We start from the raw sequence: 24,834 nt of genomic DNA, 5'->3' as shown, positions 1-24,834 counted from the left end.
CCTTTAACGCTGGAGAGGGCCTTTAATAGCCGGTATAGCCCTCTACGGCGGGCTATAAGGCTATAATATCATCTGCTTAGATCACTTTATTCAATGAAAAAGTGATTCTGTTGACTCCTCTGGTGGACTGGCAAGATATAATCTCACAGGAGTGGCAAGACTAAACATCAATCATATGCAGAGCTTCCAAGTTTCCAGTTCCATGTGTGAAAAGCACATACAGTTAGTAGGTTGGTTTCATTTTGTTTCTTGGTGTCCTGTTTATGTCATTATTGACTCTGACCTACAAGTTCTTCAATGCAAAGAAAAACTGGACTGCATGAGCTACACATGCAAGGACTTGGGAAGCTAAAGAGTTATGTTCATGTCCTATCAGATGAGTTAAGTGACTAATAATTTGGATGTCGTTCTCCAGTGATCTCCCTAAAAAGTGTAAATAATCCTTCCCTTATTTTGCTCCTCAATTTACACCAAATTAAGGGGTAGATTACTAATGCAACGAAGGGTTGTGCGACATGAAAGCAAATAATCTTTGACAATAAAAATGTATTAACGACACCTACACAATTAATACAAAGGGGTTTGTTCCACTTTTTTATTCAACATTTTATACATAATAAATATAAACTTTTTACAGCCAATACGAATGAGAAACATTTGCACCTATGCTCTCTACGTATTGACACTGTACACTGTGATACATGGATTAGGTGCCCTGTATAAGGAAGTCTAGTTAAAAGGAGCCATATCTTACAACTTTTTTTAAATAAAATTAGCAGCTCTTAAAGAAAATATTTTTAAAATATAAACTAGTTTTCAAATAACACTTTTCAGATTTTTTTTTAAAGAAAACAGAAAAAGAAACTGGCCAAAGAATTTTACAGGGCAATTTATGGCAATACTTTAACTTTGCTTTGTGATTCTTTTCAATTATGTGGAAATAAAAAAATCTTGTTTTTTAAACTTAATAATAAGTTTGATAACACATAAAAAGACCTCTAACAGATCAACAGGACGAGAGGTGCAACACAACCAAATATGTATAAGAACATGGAAAAGTTACTAAAAGTCTTCAAAGAAGATACCGTTGCTGATTTGAAAGATAACCAATCGAAATATTCATATGACACAGCACTCTGCTGGACAACAAAGACCCCCTACAAAAACAGCTCACTCTTCAGTCTATAATTGTCATGTTTACCATCTCAGAAAAATGCAAAAATGTCTCCAGCTAAATAGTGTTAGGGGACAAACGTCATTAAATCAACGCAGAAGAACCTGTAAATTGCCCATCGAACTTGGGCATTTTGTTTTGATTGGTAGCAAGCACGAATTAAGAACGGCCAATTTAGTTTTTAATTCTAGCATCCAAATATGTTGTCCCACTGAAGAGGGCTAGTTCAGCTGCCTTACTTGTATATATTCATGAATGCGAACTGCTCAGTGTAAAAATATTTTGAGTATATACGAAGCGAAGAACATTTCAACAAGAATTCGCCAAAGGCAGCCAGAATGGTCTTGCAAGCGGATAACTAGAGACCGTCTAGCCAAGCACGGCCCTTGCAATTGGAGGTGGCAAGTAATCTTAATGGCAGGTTAGGAGAGATCCGTACTGAAACTTTAAAGGAAAAGACAGAAACCAAGAAATGAGCAATGCACATAAATATTCCAAACGCAGTCTTCACCTCTAGCTAGATGGAAATATGACGTACTAAAATGATGCTAGGCAATAATGGAGACTGCAGTGAATGGGGTACACAGGCGCGAAACATTGAAGAAAGAAGGACAAATTCAGCCAACACAACTCAACCTCAGCTGTAGTATGCCTGGACAAAAAGCCCCATTTACCTCGCTCAATCGGTTTATACTCTAGGGCAAAATCTGCCCACCGCACAAGCACCTCCAAAAGCTGATAGACTATAAGAAATGAACTGGGTTAATTTGAACACAAAACAACTTTTTTTTTTAAATTTACATACGCAGGGTATTCCTCTCAACATTCCTCATCTTGAAAAGAAAAAAGTATTCTTCAAAGAAGGAATTTACGGAGAAGCCCAAAAAATGCAAAAGTGAAAATCTTAAGCGTAGTCAACACTACTCACAAAGATAGCTTTTTCAATGCCAAGGATGTGGTGGTGGAGGGCAGCTATGCTTTTCATAAAACAAGCAACTCTCCATTTGAATGTGGGAAAAAGTGAATTCTGAAAAAGAAAAAGGGGTGAAAGTCACATCTTCCACTGGCAATGCACTGCATTGCAAAGGGCGACTGTTATTCTAACGCAGACAGGTGGCAGCTTGAGAGGAGGTTGGTGGCGGACCCTCACACCACAGAGACCAGAGGACTGCAGGAGTACGTTGCTTGCTTTTCCGTCGCTGTAGATTTGCGCAGTCATGACCATCGGGTAGTTAATTCTGCAACACTTGGTGCTTCATGGTCTTGATTCCCTTTTTTCCTTTTCCAATGGAATCGCAGAGAGGAGCCAGCCTCCCTTTCTATGGTATTTCCTTTGTTCACTTTCATTTTATAAAAGCGATCACGTCTGATTAATACCTAATCAGATAAGTAATGCTACATGAATTATTACAAGACTTTTCTTTTAACATTCCTATGGCAACAGTAATGTACTGTACTAATGCACATGATATAAGTATGCTATGACTACATTGCATGGGCGTGTCCTTTCCACCAGCGTTGGTAGAGAATTTAGCCATGCTCAGCCAATTAGAGCAGCCTGCTCAGAGGCACTCTGGCTGTTTTGGCCAGTCTTTGTGCTAAGCGAGGAGGGATGACGCGTACGGTTTCAAAAACAAAAGAAGGCACAAAATATGATGGTGAGAAACCCTCTCTTTGTTTGTCTCCCCCTTGAGTCATCCACAGTCTCCTCATGCAAAGGTGCCAAGAGAACGCGATAGGCCAAACTCCATAGTTGGCCTCGACTGTAGTCCGACAGAGTGTGGACAGTCCAACCACTACACCAATGTGATTTCCACATCCTCTATCTTCTCAGGCGGCCTTCGAGGGTGCTGTGTTGGGGGAGGAGGCGCGGCCCTCACCTGCAAAACAGAGAAAAGGGACAGAATGAGGAAAACGACTCCAAACTCAAAGTGAAAGCATTCAGTGGAGAACACATCAATAGGAAACTGCACTGTGTTTTTTGCAGTGACAAATTTCACTAAAATGGCGGGTCAGTGTAGAGTGCGGTGGAAACCTGGAAAGTGTACCAAGTGATGCACAAGGTAAAATTTTCCAACACAGAAGTTGTCAATTGCCCTACCTGACACACCAGTGACACATCCTCTCCCTTTGTGGGCAAAGTAATCAAATATCACACAATCTCTGGGTATGATACCAGTAAATGTGGACTACAACCAATACCTACATTAAATTCCTTCAGTCCTTCCCTTTATAGAAAAATGTATATTAACATTCAACTAACTTGTTATATCTCCTAAGTGACAGAAAAGCTAATTCTGGGATCCTGACTCTAAATGTCTGTGATTTTATTTTTCCTGAGTCAGGACTCTTAAACCTCCTCACAGGTGAGGGTGTGTGTGTGTGGGGTGGAGCACACATGTGAGAGAAGATTTGCAGAAGTAGTGATGAGTGTCGTACTCTGTGTAGTTTTGAAAAGAGGGGAAATTTGCTTTTTAGTTTATCTTCAAAACAAAGGCAACAGCAAATTGATTCCACCCTGGCCCTGCGTGGCAAAGCTCACGAGCGTTCCTTCATGTGTGGAATCTGTAGGAGTGACCCACGGCAGGACAGAAAGAAAATGCAACATAGCGAATATCCCAACACAAACACTGGAAAGCAATTCCATGGATCAAAGCAGGCAGCTCCTGAAAAGAAGCCCTTTCATTCCAAAGAGAAGTTGCAGGGGTCACCTCAATTGTCCCACCATGACCAAGAGGAACCTTAATGTAAGGTGAACTAGGTAACTACCTAGGTCCAAAGCGAGAGTGAAGATATAGTTTGGCAGCACGCAAACAGTAGCCATTCTGAGTCTATCAAAATTACGTGGAGGGAAAATAACGAGCAGTTTTACTCTGGGGCAAGTCGGAGTTCCGCAGAGTAAAGTACAGCAGGCAGGATACTCAACATGCAAAATCCTCAAAAATGACAGATCAGTATGAAATCTACGCATCACTCATAATCTGATTTTTTTTGCGTGGAGTTCTAATTTACCAGCTATTTGAAATGAGGGTCTTATGTGTCGTTTGTATATGCGCATGTCAGAACCTGATAACACGCTTTAAAGTCGGCATTTCCACGTGAAGATTCTTGTTGGTTTTATGAACCCCATGATTGACCCCACTGAGTAAGTGGTGTATCCGAACAAGGAATGCAGGATTTGGGCTGTACAGACCGGGTATTTCGCAGAACTGAGAAGAGGGGGAGGGTATTTTAAAGCAACAGCATCATTTTAAGCTCTAGGCACTAGTTCCTAAGGGTCTTACCTAGGAGTCTCCCTCACAAAGAAGACCACTGCTACTCACAAACTGCCTTCCTTTGAGGATTTATACAAGGGGGTCTGAGCTCTCATAAATGGTATATGCAACCAGTAACAAACAGGACGCTGTTTTGCTTATGGCAGACCCGCTAACGGTAGGAAGAAACTAACCCCATTTTTTTTCCACGCAGTTTTGTGGGACTGCACCACTAGGCCAGTTTTGGCACAAGCTGTAAATCGAAGTGTATTATGCGACAACTCTGTGCGAGTTTTGTGTATGTCTGGTCTGACTAATTTGTCAACTAATACAATACTGTAAATCATTATTATAGCTTTTATAAAATGGCACGCGTGTTTATTACTGGTACTGTTCAATGTGAGTTTCTGATTCAGGTAAAAGGGTGTGGGTTTCAACATGTCTCGCTGAGGCTTGGGGAACTGTTTGCCTGTTATGGGTGTTCATGCTCAGAGGGCTTCACACAGTAAAAAAATTTCTATATACATACACACGTATACACAACTACATAGCCAGGTTTGCATAAAAGCACTGCAGAAGGAAGGCAATGCAAACTTAACAGCACCACATATGTAACCATGCAAGCATGTTCACTAATGGTATTGCTGGTGTAACAACATCTCCACCTACTTCCTTAATGGAAAAGCATTAAGTTTGAAACCGAAGGTAAATGGTCGATGCAGTCTGTTTTTTGTTCATTTTGGAACACCTACAAAGGTCCACCCCATTCGTCCTACACAAGACAGATGACAACTGGTCAGTAATCGAATCCTAGAAACAATACGCCTGGGAGGTAGCAATGAAAATGTAATCCCCCTGGATTACTCCGAAGTGGTGGCCCTCATTTTAACAAAATGCATTTTGCACATGCAAGGTCCCTGACTGTCCAGATATGCAGTTCTTTTCACAGCCATATATTTAAAATCTTACTTTTTATTTTCTGGAAAACCAATAATAATGCAAACTTCTTATTCAGCCACAAAATGGGTCTTCTTCAACAAAGGTTTTTTGTCGCAGTTAGTACACCATTGTAACACCCTAATGAAGTGGGTTATTTATATCTAAAGATGGATTCTATAGCCTCTAGGCATAAGCATTTGTCTTACAACTTTTCAACAACAGATATTGTTTGGGCATGGGCGAACTTTCTGGTACACATATGAAATCTCACGAAATTTGCATTTTGGGCATTTTTCAATTTTTTTTTAATTTCAATTACACTTTTCACATAATTTATGCCAGTGGATAGCTTTTCAGCAGAAAATATCATGGAAGAACTGTGAAGCTGATGTATGCTAAGGCATAGAGCGTTTTTACCCGAACCTATCTTTTGTGACTTTTGTACACAGGGTAAATGCACTCAAGTTAAATTTCGCAAACACAACTAGGGAAATGTATTTTATGTAAAATGTAAAAGACCTTTTTTTTGCAATTTCACCCACTCTTAAGATTGGTATCACCAGTGAACTAGAACACTACAGTGACACATGAGTATAATGCTCTTTCCAATGCTTTCAATATTCACTCCTTCTCTTCCACCATGGCCCTCTCCAACCATGCTACCCACTGGGTAAGTAAGTCAACTATGCCAGGTTTGCTCAAGGACAGCACAGAAGTAAATCACAGCCAGCTACAATGGAAGCCACTGTTACAGGAGAGTACATTTTTTTTTGCCTTCACCACTTTGAACCCAAGCCAACAGATGTGCCAAATCGAGAATCAAAACCCACAAACTAGTGTACAATGAACGATAGCAAAGACACAAACTCAGAAATCTTCAAAGCAGTCGAAGCAATGCCTCTGATGAAGGCAACAGAAGTCTACACTCATTGGCACGTTTTTAACTGCACAGGTTCTGCAGCCAGTTTATGAAAAATACTAAATAAATTCACTTTTGGTAGGTTTTCTTAATTTAGTTTACTCCAAACGCAAAAACTATAAATAAATAAAATAAGATAAACCAAATAAACTTCCTTTGTCGAAAACATTTCTGGGTAGCACTGCTATCACCAAAGTCAATAAACGACTTCGGAGACGTGTCCTCCTCACTGAGGTGCGAAGTTTCTGACTTAGGATCAGAACTCTACACAATTCCACACAACCTTCAGTGTCTGTTGCCTACTTCCAGGTGAAAGCCTCCAGTAAATCAAGGAATACGTGAACAAAGACCCCAATTTTCTGATGTCAGATTTGACTTGTAGCCCTTACTTTGACCCTAAAGATGGGACTACTCTGTCCTTGGGATAGTCATTTTTAGAAGAGGAAAATTTCTCCCACTCTGGAACTTTGCATCTCGGCTTTGGGGTCTCTCTTTTGGATCCCCGATGAGAGGTCCTTCAGATTCTTTAGAGGCTCCATCCGTCGAATGATGTGACAATACATCTTAAAACCAAAGTGGACATCATCAAATATAGCAACCTTCCAGAATGGTTATTGTTGGCGATTTTCAGAGTGTGAGAAGAGAATTGTTTGTTCTCTAAAAGGATGGCTCAGAACCTCAGACTCTGGGAAGCATGCCCTGTGTAGGGATGGAGCTTTCAAGATGAGAACGCCTCCAGTATACTGCCTCTTTTACCTATAGAGGGCTCGTGAAGGATAGGAGAGGCATTGGACTAACTTTAAGAGGGAAGCTGCACTGGGCTGTGTTGCTCTAGAATCGCAAGAGTTCTTTCTGAATGTGCGATCAGCTGCAGGCGAACAGGAGAGGGTGGGCATGTCAGCTTCTGGGGTTGTTCTTTAAGGCCATTGAGACACATGCTGCAAGACACACCCGACCAGCATAATGCGCCAACCCCCAGGCCTTCTCAGAAACGCTGGCACCCTTAAAATAGACTTGCAGTACTGTGTTTTTCACCGTCCTGTGCCATGTGTTAAGCTGCTGAGTAGCTGTATCGCAATGAAAATTTCCCACAAATTTGGCATGGATTTCAGTGCGTATAACTTGTATGCTAACTGCGATGGGTGGTTTCAGTGCCCTACGCGCCAGACTGTAGGGAGAACTGTACGTGGACCTACAAACCTCATAGCCTTGCCTGGGACAGAGGAAAGGAGGCTGCTGGTTTGAAAGATGTACCGCTTCAGCATCGTGTGTTAGCAATACTAACCATACCTGGATGACTTGGATACCAAGGATTAATTACACTCTTGTATTCATAGATGGTGCCCTTTTGTGTATGGAATTGTTCCTTTTCTGCTAAGGTTGTGTATAGCTACACCTTTAAGGACCCAATCAGAAGTGTGCTTGCACGTAATGTGATGTGTATCTAGATCAGTTGGAATACACCTTTTTGCAGGCCTAGGGGGTTTAAGGATCTGATAGTGGAGTTTTGCACTGAGTTAATCTAGAGGCCTCTGTACTATTGCATTTTGAATTTGAATGTATTCAAGTTAATAGTGTAGTATCTTGTGTTTTGATAAAGAGGGTAGTACCTAAATCCGTGGATGATAATAGGGTAAATTAGAATAATGTGGAAGGATGTGTGACTGAAATAAAGAGGCTACTTTTGTACTGGCGCCCAGAAGTCACTTTATTACAGAAGCCTTGCTTTACATTCAGTGAACTATGTGATTCGGAAATAGATGAGGGACTTGCAGTCCTTCCCCCGATGTGTATTTGATCTGAATTGGTCTCTGGGTCCAACTTTCTAACTTGGTCCAAAGCAGGCTCACATTTATTTTGCATAATGTATGTATTTTGCAGCGGCTTTGCTCTGGCTTCTGCTGTTTAGGGCCAGTTGCTCTTTTTTGTCATTTAAAATACATTTGTTTTTCCATTTTAGCTTACTATTATTGTCATTTTACTTTCATTAAAGTAGGTTTGGTTGCTGCTGATGTACCATATTGAAACCATGACACTAGAAACCCAACTCAAGATGTCCAAAATGTTGTCCACAAATGTGGCAATGCTCCCCCGAATCCGGCAGCCTTGCGGTATTTCTCATTATAATTCAAATTAATCTAGTCTGAAGTAAACTAGAAGAATGCGTAAACTTAGCTTTGAGCAGTCAGAGAGGGAGGCTACAGAAAAATGAAACTGCATCTCAGAATCTGGATCCAGCCTAAAACGGTGGCTTGAGAGACCATAAGGTCACAATTGTCAGAAGACAACCAGCAAACCATATGGCTTGCACAGTATGCACTGCAGACAGGCAAAGGCTAGACAAGTAGAGAAAGTCACAAGCGTGGTATCATGGTCTAATACTTTAGAAACCATTTTTGGAAAGAAGTTTAGTCCAACCACCAGGGGCAGCCATTCTCACTAGTTTGGAAGGAGAAGTGGAAAGGAAAGAATACCTTGGAGTGCGCATGGAAGCGACTGCATCTGGGAAACACTCCATCCGGTTGCAATGTTTGCCTCTTGGATGGACATTTTATTGAGAAAGTTGGAATCAAAGAAGTAAGACTTCTAAGAATATTTCTGTTTAACTAAACCACAAAGTAAACCCTATTGTAGGCGGTGCTACCTTAAGAGTGAAATAATAAGGAAAAAGGCAGAGCAAAGGCTTTACACCTTATTAAAGAAGAGTGATAAGAGAGCTAGGATTACTGCTCCGCCTATGCTTTTTGTGTACATGGAGAATTTGGTAAATGAGCTTAATGGATTGGAAACATGTATCAATTATGGCGAGTAGGGGAGAGGGAGTGCAATGAGGTGAAAAGCGGTTGTTTTACTGGTACCCATACTGCACCTAGGTAGTTGCTACTATCTGCTTAATTTCGTCCAAATGGAGCCCCCAATCGCCACTGGATAATTCTTCTCACGATGTAGCATGACTTGTAACATCAATTACAAGATTTTGTTTGATAACTTTCAGGCACAGGCGGAAAAAGCATGGACGGTATTCAATAAATTAAAGACAAATGTGACAGCCCTCACTCTAAAAAAAAGTATTCACTTGTGTTGCTCTGACACGGTATTTTTCTTGCACAGGTCTAGACCCAAATTAGTAGCTTTGCACCAAGTTAAGAGCACCAGTTCTAGGTGACCGAAAGCAAAGTAAAACTTACCGGCCGCAGTTTTCCGTAGGAGGTTTCTGGAGTGCATCGTGGGGGCTGGGGAAACCCAGGAGGTTCTGAACAGCTACTGTTTTCTAAAAAGGCAAAGGAAGGACAGCTGTCAATCAAACCAGCTGCTTCGCCCATGTTTATTTGCCACACATTTTACCACCCATTCACTTTAAATTATTGTAAAATATACTGAGACGATCATGCCACACATTACATACAACACACATGGAGCAAGAGAAGACATAATAGCCACATGTAATATGCAGATTAAAATGTATTACAACAAAGAAGAAGGAAAACAATCCCAGAGATTAGAAAGAATGAAAGTCTACAAAAGAAGAAGGAGATGTGGTCAAGGGACTATAATGTCGATCTTGGGACCTGGACACATTTCAAAGCTCAGGTACTTATTTAATAGCTTGTGAGACACTGAGCAACAAGCAAAACTTTAAATATCTTTAATATATGATTTTTAAAAAAGCATAACGTATATTATATATAAGATACTGTCATCGTATTGATTATTTCATCAGCTCAACCACTTATTTCGGTAACCATTCTGCCACCTGTGATTGAATGTCGAGCTGCGCAGAAAAGGCTTCATTTAAAGATAGACAAACATATAGGAAAGAGAAGAACACGTTACCGTTGACAGAAGGTGATCTGGGAAAGTACCCAGAGTTCCTCTTCTCTGGGCTGTGGAAAGGGCTGCTGGGAGGCTGGTCGTAGAGCGGCAGCGGCGGGAGGGAATTCTGAGGCTTTGGGGACGGAGAGATCTAAATCAGGAAAGAAGACCAGAGATTATTAAAGGTGGCACAGTTCAGCATGCTGTGGAGGTTGTTTCTTAATAGGACAGGTACTGATTATCTAAAGTTACTTACCTGTAACAATGGCGCTCTATAATTTGGTGGAAACACTAACACTTCAGGAATAGCTCCAACAGATCAACAGAAAAACCTGCACAGGGCATGTGGAATAGGTGTGGCGCAGCTGCCAGGGTGCCTGACTCCGGACCACGGGGTTCACGGTTTGATCCCCGGCGCCGGGTTAGCCCAGCACCATGTGACTTTGGGCAATAGCTCGCTTAATCTTCCCAACGGCCCCAGCGCCGGGACACCTCTCCGGAGGTAGCTGTGCGCTTTACAAATGCTGGTATTTCATTTAATTTCATTTCATACTCTTGTTTGAGCCCATCAATACAAAACCCATTGTGCTTTCTGCAATTTTCCATCATTTTATTTAATGAATATTTGTTTTTTTGTTCCAAATAGGTTGTTAGAACATAGGTGCAGACAGTAGCTATGTCGAGGGAGAAAAGCAAGAGATGCAGGCAGATACAAACCGACAGCAAGACTTCTTCTGGTACGCCAGTAGACTCTAGAACAAGATCACTGCCCTAAGCCGACAACTAGACCCCACAGCTGCAAACATCTCATGACACCCTAATTATTATTATTATTGCGAGTTTTATATAGCGCCTGGTTACCCTTGGGCATCCCCGCGCTCATCCAGAGAAAAACGCCACCACACTAGGCACAGGGATTAGGCAGGGAACAGATGAGTTTTTAAAAGTTTGCGGAACCGTAGAAAACTCGTTTCCGAGCGCAAGTACAGAGGGAGAGAGTTCCACAGGGTGGTCAAATTTATGGAGAATCTTCTGCCACCGGTTCTTGCCTTCCTCACCCTCATAACCTGCAGCAGGTGTTGATGGTCAGAACGGAGAGAGCGGGAGGCCTTGTAAGACTGAACCATATCCCCTAAGATAGGTGGGCCTTTCCCCTGCAGAATTTTGTGGGCCATACAAAGTGCCTTGAATTTCACCCTCTCTCTGACAGGGAGCCAGTGTAGCGCCTTCAGCGCAGGGCGAGCCGACTGACGCCTGGGAAGGTCCGTCAGGAGCCTAGCGGCCGCGTTCTGCACTTGAGCCCTGCTGACAGCTGCTCTCCCCTTAAATACACTGAAATCCTCTTCTACTATAGCCAACCTTTTTTCTTGCTATGGCCAACTAATTAGAACCCCCATTCCCTTTAAAGGTCTGACTTGACAGCACAGATGCCTGCACAACCTATTGTTACCAATTCTTTGAAGTACACACAGAGTGAGCTTTGGCTCGTCCCTGAGGAGTATTTCTTTCTCACTTCATTCGGTTAGGTTGCGACAGGCTTTTTATAAATATTTTAGTCAGGCATCAAAAATAGAAACCGGACCTATTGGCTTTGGCAATGCTTGGTTGTACAGTATTGGATTGCTTTGAAGCTAGGTCTGGGCTCTATAAATTTCATACCAGATTCTGTATGCATCGCCTTTAGGGATTTTGAGAATTTTAAAGAAAGAGCAAATCTAGGACAAACAGTGCTATTTCTATTCTCATCAATTCAGTCTTAGTCTTATGACTCTGGCCCATGGTGGGACAGGCAGGTGAGTGATTTCACAAGTCGTCTCATTTTCACACAACCTACACATTAACATCACCTTGAAAAAGACACAAACGCAGTGAGGTAGGAGCTAGCTGGCTCTGTCCCTGGACATCAGATGCAAACCTGGTGGCTTCTATGAACCTTTTAAAGCGTGAAATCGCAAAGGCTGAATGCATCTGCATTCTGTTCCCTTCCCGCGCACGTTGCATTTTACTAGATCTAGCACGTTGTCTATTCACCATGATGGTCATCTTAAAGGCAAAGGCAAATCAATGGTTTCATGTAGGTGTGTCAATGTCATGCAGCATAGTCTTGTCTGCTTGAGTTAAACCAAGTCAGCCCAGAGCTGCTGGAATATACTAATTGCTGCAGCCAAGAGGCCTCACGTTCACTGAAGGTCGGATAACATTTTCTTTCCGGAGTTTTATATAGCACAAACCTGACCCTAAGGTATCAGGTATCAGAGCGATTCACATGAGCACCGTAGTGTTACATGAAGACACACTCGTTTTTGTTAGGCACAGGGCTATTAAGTGATTTGCCCAGAATCACAGGATGTTTAGTGTCATTGCCGAGACTTGAAACCAGTTCCCCAGATTTGAGGTCGACTACCTCAGCCGTTAGGCCACATCCTCTATACCCACTGAGCAACTCTCAAATCAAGGAATGGAACATTTGCAGCAGAAATGCAGGCATTAATTGTCTATTCTAACTTGGAGTCCATAGCGTGACTCTTGTCTTTACAAGAAAATGAATGCTTGTTTCTTGTGTATATATCAAAACGAATAACTGTGTATATACAATGTGGTGTATTTATGTGATGTTATGAAAATGTTTTGTGTTGTAAATAATTGTTTTTATGTGTGAACAAAATAACACGAAAAGTGTTCTTTTCATATATGAAATAGAAAAAAGTTGAAAATAATAAACAGAAGAGGCTAATAGCAACATACCCAAATAAACACAGGAGTTCCACTTGTTTTTTTCCTCAAAATAGAGGACCCAAAACAATTGTGCAGTTGGCATTCAGTTTTTTATAAGTATAGGATGCAATGTGAGCACATAAGAGCAAGTTTGCACTCCTTTGGCAGGGGTGCTGTGGCAATTTGAAGACTCTACACAAATAATGATGAAAGTAGGGTCCGTCTTCTGGTGTATTGCAATGGAGAGCGGACCCAGAACAGTAATGCATGGATCTCTCCAACACAGACACCTGCAAACGGGTGGGGCTTCGATCACCCGGCACGCAACTGAAGGGATCACCCATACACAAGACATGTCGGTGACGCCGATAGCACCAAAACATGTAGTGCCGGCATATCACACACACGTAAAGTAAGGAAGAAAACACACAATGGTAATGCAGGGAGATTGAACACGAGTATGCAGAGAAGCTCACAGCATCCACATTAAGGGCTGCTGACACTTGGTCAGAGGTCCACGCTACTGCCAAATGTATATACAGAAGAGGGGGTTTCCTCACAGTCCTCCCCATTTTCTTCCTATTGCCTTTTAAACAGGTAACTTAAAGATTCCTATGCTGGAAGAGGGTGTGGCAACTTTCCAGGCTGGCACTACTAATGGGCATTGTGTTGTTGTCTTTTTGGGGAGGTTCCATGGCACCATTACAATTACCCAGTCTCTAAAAGGTATCCATAAAGCTGAGGCTTCAAAATCAAGAGGACCTAACAAATAAATAAGAGCTCTCGTGATGTATAGAAGCTACGCTTCAGAGTTTCAGGATTCTCAGCATAAAGCCGGGAAATATGCTGAATACCCAGCCCTAGCAGTACACTACTACTCTTTTATTACAAAAACTTCACACACTGGACCTCTTCCTTTTATTTGGTGACTAGAGGAAATTTACATTTATAGTTGCCGTTGACCCCATATATCTTGCGAATAACAAAAATACACTATATACAGTGGCTCGCTGCACGGCACATACCTGAATATCCCCAATCCACTGGCAGTCACCATTCTCCGAGGGGGCGAGTTCTTCCACCAGCACGGACGGGAAGACACCAACGCGTGAATTAAACTCCCCTTCCCAGAAGCCATCGTCGTCCTGGTTCTCCTTGTTTAGGATTCGGATAATGGCTCCCTCTGGGAATGACAGTTCATCGTCTGTCTGAGCCTCGTAATCATAAAGTGCTTTTACGAAACAGACTACAGGTTTGGGAGGAAAAGAAAAAATAAGTTTGAGTATGGAAAAGATGAATGTAGAGCATTTTATAAACATCAGAGTTTATTACAAACAATTTCAAAAGATGTCCATCTAAAAATAAAGCTACAGTACACTCAATGTTTCCTAAAAATTGTTCTGTTTTTTAGGATAAGAAATTAAAAAGCGAGTACGAACATTGGATCCCATCAGAGATAATTAACCTGTACATTATCCCCTGGTGTACTGCCAAGACCTATAGGTCGTGAGACCAACCTATAGGAACTAGAAGGAGAATAAGCCAGTGTGGTCTGGAGGCAGCAGAGCTTGCATGTGGGCATTTATTGCCACCGCCACTCCACCATCTGATGGCAGAGGCTGCCTAATGCAATGTTTGGGGTTCAAAACCTCCCCCTCTACCTCAGGAGTGGATTCCTCTATCCCTAAAAGCACATCTGCACCCATACCTCCTGTAAAGGCAGGCCAGACTGCATGATCTGCTCCCTGCCCCATCACTCACACAGACGCTGAGAGGAGTCTGTGGGATGGCACAGCGGCTCACACATACCACATCCGCTGCATTCCTGTGTTTGGAAGGCAAGATCAGCTTGATTCTGACCCCAAGGCTAGACCTAGAAAAGAGGGATTAAAGACACATGCCTCACCCAGCACCCCCTCTCAATCTTGACCATTTAAGCACAACTGAGCCAGCTTTCATCATTTCCCTTCCAGGCCCGTCAGGTAAATTCTGCACCTGAACATCCTACATCAGGTTAAGACCTTCTTTTAAATGAACCCTTCTATCCCAGCACGAGGAGGCAAGGCCTGCACCCCCAAGCTGCGGGTTAGGGCAAAAAACCTATATTGTGCAGGGATGTGCTTTGGTGCCCACATGAACAAGTTACAGAGAGCAGTCTGCCAGATTAGGCCAAAAGTAGGTGTAAAGACGTCTGGAAAGGGAATAGGATGCTAGTCCTTGATAGATGTCCTGAGTCAGATGTAGCAGTGTCATTACACTTCCCAGTTAGCTAACTGCAAGCTTTTGTGCACAAACTGGTGTCTTTCAGTATGGTGGGACTTTCAGAAAGATCTGTAAGATTGAACCTTTTAAAGTAGTCCACTTTGCAATGCTTCTTGGATGGATGGATTCCACAGCATTATTTGGTTAAAGTGATGTGGTGAGATTTATTCTTCAGTGAAAGAACTATTGATGGTGTTGAACCTGTCCTTTGCAAACAGTTTTGGGGATCTGGAATTTGAACGATTCTGGGTTTTATGGCTTATAAGAGAAATTCGCTTCTTTTGAAGGATTCTGCAGGGGTTGGCGTGACTTGTAGTAGACTGGGCTTTTTGGTGAAGTTTCTTCATGAGCAGCACAGAAGCTTTTAATCTTATCAACTTGTTTTGCATTTCTGTATTTACACCATTTATTTTCTTATTTGACAATCACTGGTGTGCTGTCAGTGGGTACAGAGGGCTTGATTTCTGGGAGTGCAGTTTCTGGGGAAGCAAGAGTGTCAGCACTAGCTTTCAAAGGGAAGGTGGGTACTCAAGAAGAGCGTCCACATCAGCTGTGGGGTCTCTTGATATTACCAGGGAGAGGAACTCTCGCTTGCAAGCTCATCGTGAAAACTTCTTGGAGACACATTACTGCGTCTATGCGTTGAGGGCATACTTCGTGGTATTCATGCCAGACACATTTTGTTGACATGAAAGTTGCATCTTGGTGGCAGGAACCTCCCCGCCAATATTGCTATCTTCCACATTCAAAAAATAAGCAAGAAGTGTTTGGAATTAGAAGCTATTGTCTCAGACAGTCTGATGATAAAACCATTCTGCCCAGGAAGTCAAACTTTATAGAATCTCTTTCAGGAGATAAACTGCAGAAAGCATTTGGTTTTGACCTGGCAGTGGAGTTTGCAAGCACCACCTAACTCTCGGAGTGGTGGTAAGGTCAAAAATACGGAATTCCCAGGTGCTGCTCACTCCTTACCAGAAGCTTTCTGGTTTAGGAAATCTTGCCCTAATGCCCCAAAAAGGCTCCAATAGCATGTAGGTAAATGAGGGAAGGTGGTCCTGGTGACCTTAACGGATCTCCTTTCTTCAATGTGCACGATGAAAAAGTCAAACATTTCTCCAGCCTTGGGCAAGAATGGCTACAAAGAAACCAACTAAAACGATGGTTCGCTTTGCGGCTACAAAATATAGTTCGAGGCAGGGGGAATCAGGGGTCAAGTTTGCTGAACCTCTGCTGGAGTTACAAATAACAGCCATCCACCGAGTTAAACTGGTCACACATCACCTCCTCGTTCACTCGGGCATCCATGTCTGTGATGTAGCCATCTCTTCAGAACTGGACCGAGGGGCCGGAAGCCACAACGACCTCAGCAAAAGTGGCGCTCAATAATGAGATAATGCTATCATGACTAAACAACTAGCGGTCCAGTTGTTATGTTAGGTTTTTATATAAGACCCCAAGCCACTCCTTACATTATTTACTGGCTTCGTATTGGTTCTTTAGTCCATGGTGACACCATATCATGCCTAATATTCAAAAGCAATGAAGTTAAAATAGAGTCTTCTTTAAGAGGAAGGGAAGGTTCCCAAAAAGAAATAATTTTCTCGGGAAGACCATTTCAGATGGCGAGTTCTAGATGTAAGGTGGGGGCTGATTTCAGCTTCTTGGATCTAGATTCAGGGAGGCTACAGATAGAGGGAAGTTCCAATATTTTATTATTCTACTGTTACTGATTACCTAAATTTACCAATACAGTTCATAAGTCTTTCACTTCCTATACACATCCAATTTCAAAGAAAGCCTCCAAACACCATATGTCATTTTAATTATTAAATCGTCAATTTAGAAGACAACTGCACAGTGGGGTTCACTGTATATAGAAACAAGGGGAAAGTAAAATGGTTTGTTGAACATGGGCAAGAATAAAAGTGTGTTCGTTTTAAAATATATATCATGTTTAAGGCTTTTCTTGCACCTGTATTTCGTAAGAATCTGATGTTATTTGAAAGCTATAACAATCCCTGTGAAATGGAGATTTCATCCACATGGAGGGCATAGTCTGAGTCAGACCCCCCTTCTCTCCTCTTAATGAGCCCGTAAATATGACTGTGCATTTAGATAATGACAATCCCGAACCACTAGGATTAGATTTATGATAGCCCTTAGTTTAATCCAAATCCTCTTCCTGAAAGGTAAACATAACTTGAATATTCTAACTGCAATCAGGGCTCACTGTTAGCTAAACCTTCCATGCAGCAGTTTCAAATATCTCTAACTTCTACAAACAAAATATATATTAGCAAAGCATTGAGCGTTTTACTAAACCCCCAACTTCTGAATGCCATTCTGAAACATTTTTCTACTCCTTTTACCACAGACAACCAAACAGCACCGTCTAGAATTCACTTGGTGTTTTCAATGAACATTTCACGGTTTGAAAAATCACTTTTTAATTCCACTGATAAATAATGGTATCTAAATCTACACACAGATGACCGTAGAACCTAGAAAGGTGCAACGTTGTCTTTGAAGATCAGCAGTTGAGCTGCAACAAGACAGTGTCACAATAAAGTAGGTGGCATACTTAATCTGAGTATATTTATAAAAAACTGCTTTGATTATAAAGTCATGACTCTAGAAGTCAACTATTACACACCACTGGGATCGCCATTTAAACTTCCGGAGACGAGCTCTGCTTCGGTTGAGTTGCTGGAGGTGTGCGACCGAGTGTCCAACGTTGCAAGCGACTGCAGCATACTGAGCAGGCTGTTGGATGTTGGGAACTGTAGATACTTCTCTGGCACGTAACCCACTTGGCCGGCTTTGTTTCGCGCCTGCCAAAGAGAATGGAAAATGCAGAGCAATATTACATTTGGACTCCCTGACAATGCAGCAATAAGAGATGCTTTCATAAGCCGAAAAGTGATCTCAAAGTAAATACTGGTGGAAGTAAAGCAGCATACCTTCACCCAGTCCTCCATATCTCCATCTTCAATGACTTCTAACATCTCATGCTCTTCGATGGTTAGCTCATCTGGCTGGGAAGACTGAGGGAGAGAGAAGGACACAGGTACTTTTACTTGGCTAATGAAGACACCCAGTACGCTTAGTCAGCGGATCACAACATTCGGAACGCTTAGTCAACTAATTACAACACTCACTACGCTTAGTCATTTGATGTGACACTCAGTACGCTTAGTCAGCTAATGACAACAAAGTACATTTGTTCAGCTGCAGGGAAGTGAATACTTCATAGGGTTAAACCGCTGGCACGCACTGTTTTTCGAGGCTTTAGATACTGAGGACACAAATACATAGCAAGCATGGAAAGAGGGCTGAAGTAGGATGAACATAAATGCCTTGACAAAAATGCCATGGCAACGTAATAAGGAATGCAATTTCAACACATGAAACCCATTGCAGAGGATTGTAAAAAACTGCTACTGTCAGAAAGGTTGATGTGAACCTCTAAACCACAAGACGAACCTGGAAAAACCTAAAGACACAGAAATGATTTTGAAAGGTGCTCCTATTTTCGAGGTGCTCAAATTTAAGTGGCAAAGCAGGATCATAAAAAGGAGCGGGAATGGCAGAATTCTACAAAAACTAGTTATTTGCGTATCGTCCAATGGAAGTAATCCCTGCCCGGTCTATTATATTATATATCAGGGATGAGATGAACAAGTTACTTACCTTCGGTAACGATATATCTGTAAGAAACATTAGTTAGTGTTAGATTCCTTACCTTAGAATATCCCCAGGCGTCAGTCTGGATCCGGAAACTTTTGCGTAGCAGTACCCCTGCACGTCGGTAGGCGTCGTCTGCAGGCGTCCCATGCGGCTCCGCGTCCGTCGTTGGCGTCGTGCGCCGTGATGACGTCGCTGGAGTATATAGACGCCGCCTCCGCGCGCTGACGTCAGTTCTTTGCACACAGCATTTCCGCGCCAGGAGACGCAGAGCCATGAGAGAACCAACACTGGTGCCATTTGAAACTAGGGCCCTGAAAGAGATGACCTTAACCCTAGGTATCAGTTCGCAGAACGGGGAGGATGGGTGGGTTCGGTAAGGAATCTAACACTAACTAATGTTTCTTACAGATATATCGTTACCGAAGGTAAGTAACTTGTTCATCTGAAAGAAACACGTTAGTGTTAGATTCCTTACCTTAGAATACATACCCCAGCAATACCAACCCCGGTGGTGGGTCTGCGAACCAATACAATACTACACCAGAAAGTCCTGGAGGACAGAACGGCCAAAGAAGCCATCCCTCCGGACTTGACTGTCCAGGCAGTAGTGCCTCGCAAATGTGTGCAGCGAGGCCCACGTAGCCGCTTGGCAAATGTCCTGCAAGGGGACTCCCCGGCCCAGGGCAGTAGTAGCCGCCGTGGCCCGAGTGGAATGGGCCCTCAGCCCAACAGGAGGCTCCTTCCGAGCCAAAGAGTAGCACGCTTTGATGCAGAGGACGACCCATCGAGAGATGGTTCGTTTACAAACCGCCCGTCCCTTCTTCGCACCCACGTAGCCAACAAACAGTTGGTCATCCACCCGGAACTGGCGTGTGCGATCCATGTAGAATGAAAGCGCACGTTTTGGGTCCAGACGGTGGAGCCGCTCTTCATCCTTTGAAGGATGCGGAGGCGGGAAGAAGGAAGGGAGGGTGATGGACTGCCCGATGTGAAAGGCCGAAACAACCTTGGGCAGGAAAGAAGGTCTAGTCCTCAGAACCACCTTATCAGGATGAATGGACAGGAAAGGAGGCTGGACAGAAAGAGCCTGGAGCTCACTCACTCTCCTGGCAGAGGTGATGGCAACCAGGAAAGCCGTCTTTAAAGTCAGGAGACGGAGAGGACAAGAATGAAGGGGCTCAAAGGGAGCACACATCAGGAAGGTCAGAACCAGGTTCAAATCCCACTGAGGCATCACAAACGGAACAGGTGGAAACATGTGAGTGATGCCTTTTAAGAACCGAGTTACAATCGGGGATTTGAACAAAGAAGGCTGATCAGGAAGCCTCAAAAAGGCTGAAAGGGCAGAAAGGTAACCCTTGATAGTGCCCAGAGCAGAGCCCTGCTGGGCAAGAGAAAGAAGAAACAGAAGAACCTCCGAAAGAGGGGCAGAGAGAGGATCCACAGCCTTTGCTGTGCACCATGCCACAAATCTGTCCCACCGACAGGCGTATACCGACTTAGTGGAGGGACGCCTGGCTGCCAGAATAACATCACAGACTTCAGGAGGCAAGTCAAATGGCCCCAACTGCCGCCGCTCAATCTCCAAGCATGGAGGTGGAGACTGGACAGGTTCGGGTGGAGGACCGTCCCCTGCTGCTGCGACAGAAGGTCCTCCTGAAGGGGCAGGCGGATCGGGGGACCGACTGACATGCTGAGTAGCTCGGGATACCAGTATCTTCGAGCCCAGTCCGGAGCCACAAGGATAACTTGGGCCCGGTCGCGCCTGATCTTCTTCAGCACTCTGGGCAGAAGTGGTATAGGCGGAAAGGCATATAACAGACCGCAACTCCACTCGCGCCGAAAGGCGTCGCCGTGCGAGTGCCGTCTTGGAAACTCCAATGCGCAGAACTGATGACATTGCGCGTTCTCTTCTGTGGCGAATAGATCTAACCAAGGCTCTCCCCATTGCAGAAAGATGCCTTGCGCCACGTCCGAGTTCAGACGCCATTCGTGATCCATCGAGCACCGACGGCTGAGTTCGTCCGCCCTGGCGTTCAGAGAACCTGCCAGGTGTTGAACCGTCAGAGTCACGCCCTGACGTTCCAGCCATTGCCAGAGGCGCAGAGCCTCCTGGCAAAGGGTCCACGACCCCACTCCGCCCTGTTTGTTGCAGTACCACATGGCGGTGGTGCTGTCGGTGAACACCTGCACTACACTCCCGTTGACAAAGGGGAGGAATGCCTTCAGTGCCAGACGAATCGCCCGCAGCTCCAACAGGTTGATATGGAGCCGGGACTCCGCCGGAGACCAGATGCCTCTGATCTCTGCCTCTCCCAAGTGGCCACCCCAGCCCTGGAGGGACGCGTCCGTCACGACAACGTGCTCCGGTTGGGGAAGGGAGAGGGACTTGCCCCTGACCCAATCGCGGTCCGTAAGCCACCACTGCAGTTGTCTCGCAGTGCCCTCCGAGATCAAGACGTGGTCGGACAAGTTGCCCTGATGCTGGGCCCACTGAAACTTCAGGTCCCACTGCAGAGCCCGCATCCGCCACCGGGCGTGATGCACCAGAAGGATGCAGGAAGCCATCAGCCCCAGCGTCAACCTGACCGAAACTCGGGATAGCGGCTGAAAGATGGGAATCAAAGCCTGAATATCCCGAACCCGCCGTTCCGGAGGATAAACCCGAAACTGCGCCGAGTCCAGAACTGCTCCGATGAAAAGGAGCTTTTGAGAGGGACACAGGTGTGATTTCGGCACATTGATGGAGAACCCCAGGTCGTGCAAGAGGTCTGCCGTCATCTGAAGGTGGTGAACGACTGTCTGGGGCGAGCCCGCCTTCAACAACCAGTCGTCTAGGTAGGGGAAGACTGAAACCCCTAACCTGCGCAGATGAGCTGCGACCACCGCCATCACCTTTGTGAACACCCGTGGGGCGCTGGTAAGGCCGAAGGGGAGCACGATAAACTGAAAGTGCTCCAGGCCTACCGTGAACCGCAGGTAACGCCGGTGGGCCGGCAGGACGGGGATGTGAAAATAGGCGTCCTGCAAGTCCAACGCTACCATCCAGTCTTGCGGGTCTAGAGCAGCCAAGACCTGAGCTAACGTCAACATCTTGAACTTCTCCTTCCGGAGGAAGCCGTTGACGTTCCTTAGATCCAAGATAGGACGTAGGCCCCCCTTGTCCTTCTTGGGCACCAGAAAGTAGTGGGAATAACAACCACGCCCTACTTCTGGCCCAGGAACGCGCTCGATGGCCCCCTTGGCCAAGAGGGCCGTAACTTCCTCCTGCAGAAGCGTCAAGTGGTCCCCCGACACACGGTGGTTCTGCGGTGGCATGGCTGGAGGAGAGGTCTCGAAGGGGAGGGAGTAGCCCCTTCGGACAATTTGCAGCACCCACCTGTCCGAAGTGATTGTGCGCCAGTGAGCGTGGTGATGGCGAACCCTGCCGCCCACTGGCGTCACATGGGGCCGAAAGCACGGACTAGGAGGATTTTGGGGTAGATGCTGCGGGGGAGGGTGTGGTCTGACCCCGCCGCTGTCCCCGACCGCCACCACGGCGGTTTCCACGGCCGCCACCGCGTTGAAAGGATTGTTGCGGCGCGTGGCTGGCAGCACGTGTGGGGGCGCCCCTTCCTTGGCCACGAAAGGGGCGAAACGAACCCGGTTGCTGACGCTGGGTCGAGAGACCCAAGGACTTGGCCGTGACCCTGGAGTCCTTGAAGCGTTCCAGCGCGTGGTCCGCCTTGTCACCGAACAGGTGACAGCCATCAAACGGCATGTCCATCAATGTACTCTGGACATCTGCCGAAAAATTGGCGGATCTCAGCCAGGCGTGGCGACGAATCGCCACCGTCGTTGACATAGCCCTGCCTAGCGAGTCGGTCGTATCAAGACCACACCGTATTGAATATTTCGCTGCATCTCGGCCCTCAGCCACAGCCTGACCGAGCTTTGCCCGCACCTCCATGGGGCATTCTGGCAGCAGTTCCGCGACCGTATCCCACACAGAGTGGGTGTAGCGGCCCAAGAGGCAGGCGGTGTTGCAAGACCGCAGGCCCAAACTAATGGACGAGAAGACCTTCTTGCCAAATTGGTCATACCTCTTGGATTCCCGATCGGGTGGGGCCGACGGGAATGCGGACTGGGAGGTCGAGGCCTGGATCACCAGACTCTCAGGAGTGGGGTGGGAAGACAGGAACTTGGGGTCGTCCGGACAGGGACGGTGGCGCCTGGCCACGTTCCGATCGACAGGCGCACCTGACGCGGGCCTGGACCACGTGCCCAACAGAACGTCCGACAAGGCTTCATTAAACGGCAGCAGTGGCTCCTGTGGGCATGACTGCGGTTTGAAGACCTTGGTGAGGATGTTAGGCCTCACGGCCGCGACGGGGAGCTCAAGGTGTAAGGCCTTGGCAGCCCTCATCAGCACCACAGAATATGCAGCTCCCTCCACCGATGCCACGGAAGGAGGAGAGATCAAACCAGGGTTAGGAGAGTCGTCCAGACCACTGGCATCCCCCAAGTCACCCGTCCAGTCCGGGTCATACTGGCACTCGCGTGACAGAGGGTCCTCGGACCCCTCCCAACCTTCACCGAACTCTTCATCTTCTCCGTATTCGGAGTCAACGATGTAGACCGGGTCCTCGGGGTTCATGGGCCCCATCGGCGCCGGGACCGGCGTCGAGCGACGCCCGTCCGGCCCCGCGTCCGGCGTCGGTGAAGGTAGGGGAACGGCGCCGCCCGGAGCCGGCGCCGGAGCCCCAGTGCCGCCTGAAGCCGGCACCGAGGAACCGGCGTCGACCCCGAAGGCCCTAGCGGCGCCGGGATCGGCGCCGCCGGCGGCGCCGGAATCGGAGCATCCAACGGCGTCGAGGTAGGGTCAGCAGAACCGCTAGGGCCCCCGGACGGGTTCACTGGGCCCGAAGGCGCCGTGGAACCCGCCGGAGGAGACAGGGCCCTCATGGCCATGAGGAACGCCTCTATCTCCTCAGGCGTCGCACCGTGCCCAGGGACCTGAGGGTATGGGGCAGGCCGCGCCGGCGACTCTCGCGGAGCCGCGGGGTTGGGGTCACCCGAACCCCCGGCCGCATCGTGCGAGCGTCGGGGGGATTCGGGGGTACGATGACGACGCCCCGACCTCTTGTGTTTCTTACCTGACGAGGATGACGAGTGGTGTCGACTTCCGGAACGCTCGGCGCGGCCCCGCGACCGCTCCCTCGAACGCTCTCTCGACCTCCGGCCGGACCGGGACCGCTCCCGGTCCCGACGTGGGGCCGACACCCGGAGCTCCAGTAGCTTGCGGGACGGCTCCCGTCTAGCTTTGCTGGTGAGGGCCCGGCAGTCGGCGCAGGAGTCCACGTCGTGGTCGGGGCCCAGACACCGGAGACAGAGGCGGTGATGGTCTGTGACCGACATCGTGCGCTCACAGTCATCACAGTGCTTGAACCCAGGCATCCTAACAGGCACAAAGTGATAACAACTCGAAAAAACTTGGTCAAAGACCGGAGTACTGCTCTTCAGATCTGCGTTCACTGGCGCGGAAAAAAGAAGAACTGACGTCAGCGCTCGGAGGCGGCGTCTATATACTCCAGCGACGTCATCACGGCGCACGACGCCAACGACGGACGCGGAGCCGCAGGGGACGCCTGCAGACGACGCCTACCGACGCGCAGGGGTACTGCTACGCAAAAGTTTCCGGATCCAGACTGACGCCTGGGGATATTCTAAGGTAAGGAATCTAACACTAACGTGTTTCTTTCAGATTTAAAGGTTAGAATGGTTGTCTCCCTAGCAGTCTGTAACACAGGTCCCTAAAGCTCTCGGCATTGTGATGAACCATTGAACGCGTTTGTAGAGATGTAGACAGGTTTAGGTGTCTCAAATTGGTTGCTGATCTCAGCACCCGCCCGATTAACCATCAAGGAAGAGAAAACCTGTGATGCTGATGGTAGAGGCTTTGTTTCTCCTATGCTCCCCCTTTTGACTCCTAGTGCTGCATTCTACTGAGTTCAGTGACACTTAGAACTCACTTGAAACTTTCCGAAGAACTTTTTTATGGCACAACTAGTGATTTTATCAGGATCAAAAAA

General features: G+C 46.1%; 1 protein-coding gene across 4 annotated transcripts in view; it reads right to left on the bottom strand.

Annotated features, from left to right (window-relative positions):
- Positions 1 to 581: 581 nt before the first annotated feature.
- FCHSD2 (FCH and double SH3 domains 2) overlaps positions 582 to 24,834 on the bottom strand; it is a 514,252-nt gene continuing 489,999 nt past the window's right edge. For all 4 annotated transcript variants that reach the window (XM_086933852.1, XM_086933851.1, XM_086933853.1 and 1 more), the window contains 6 exons: positions 18,037 to 18,120; positions 17,730 to 17,907; positions 13,840 to 14,060; positions 10,121 to 10,250; positions 9,475 to 9,557; positions 582 to 3,054 (listed from right to left, as the gene is read on the bottom strand). In XM_086933852.1, coding sequence (XP_086789978.1) covers positions 2,971 to 3,054; positions 9,475 to 9,557; positions 10,121 to 10,250; positions 13,840 to 14,060; positions 17,730 to 17,907; positions 18,037 to 18,120 — 780 coding nt within the window. In that variant the 3' untranslated portion in view covers positions 582 to 2,970. The remainder of the gene's footprint in view (positions 3,055 to 9,474; positions 9,558 to 10,120; positions 10,251 to 13,839; positions 14,061 to 17,729; positions 17,908 to 18,036; positions 18,121 to 24,834) is intronic.

The sequence above is a fragment of the Lissotriton vulgaris genome, chromosome 8, assembly GCF_964263255.1.
Source record: "Lissotriton vulgaris chromosome 8, aLisVul1.2, whole genome shotgun sequence".
In the NCBI taxonomy this organism is placed as follows: domain Eukaryota; kingdom Metazoa; phylum Chordata; class Amphibia; order Caudata; family Salamandridae; genus Lissotriton; species Lissotriton vulgaris.
This window is presented reverse-complemented; position numbering and strand designations above follow the sequence as displayed.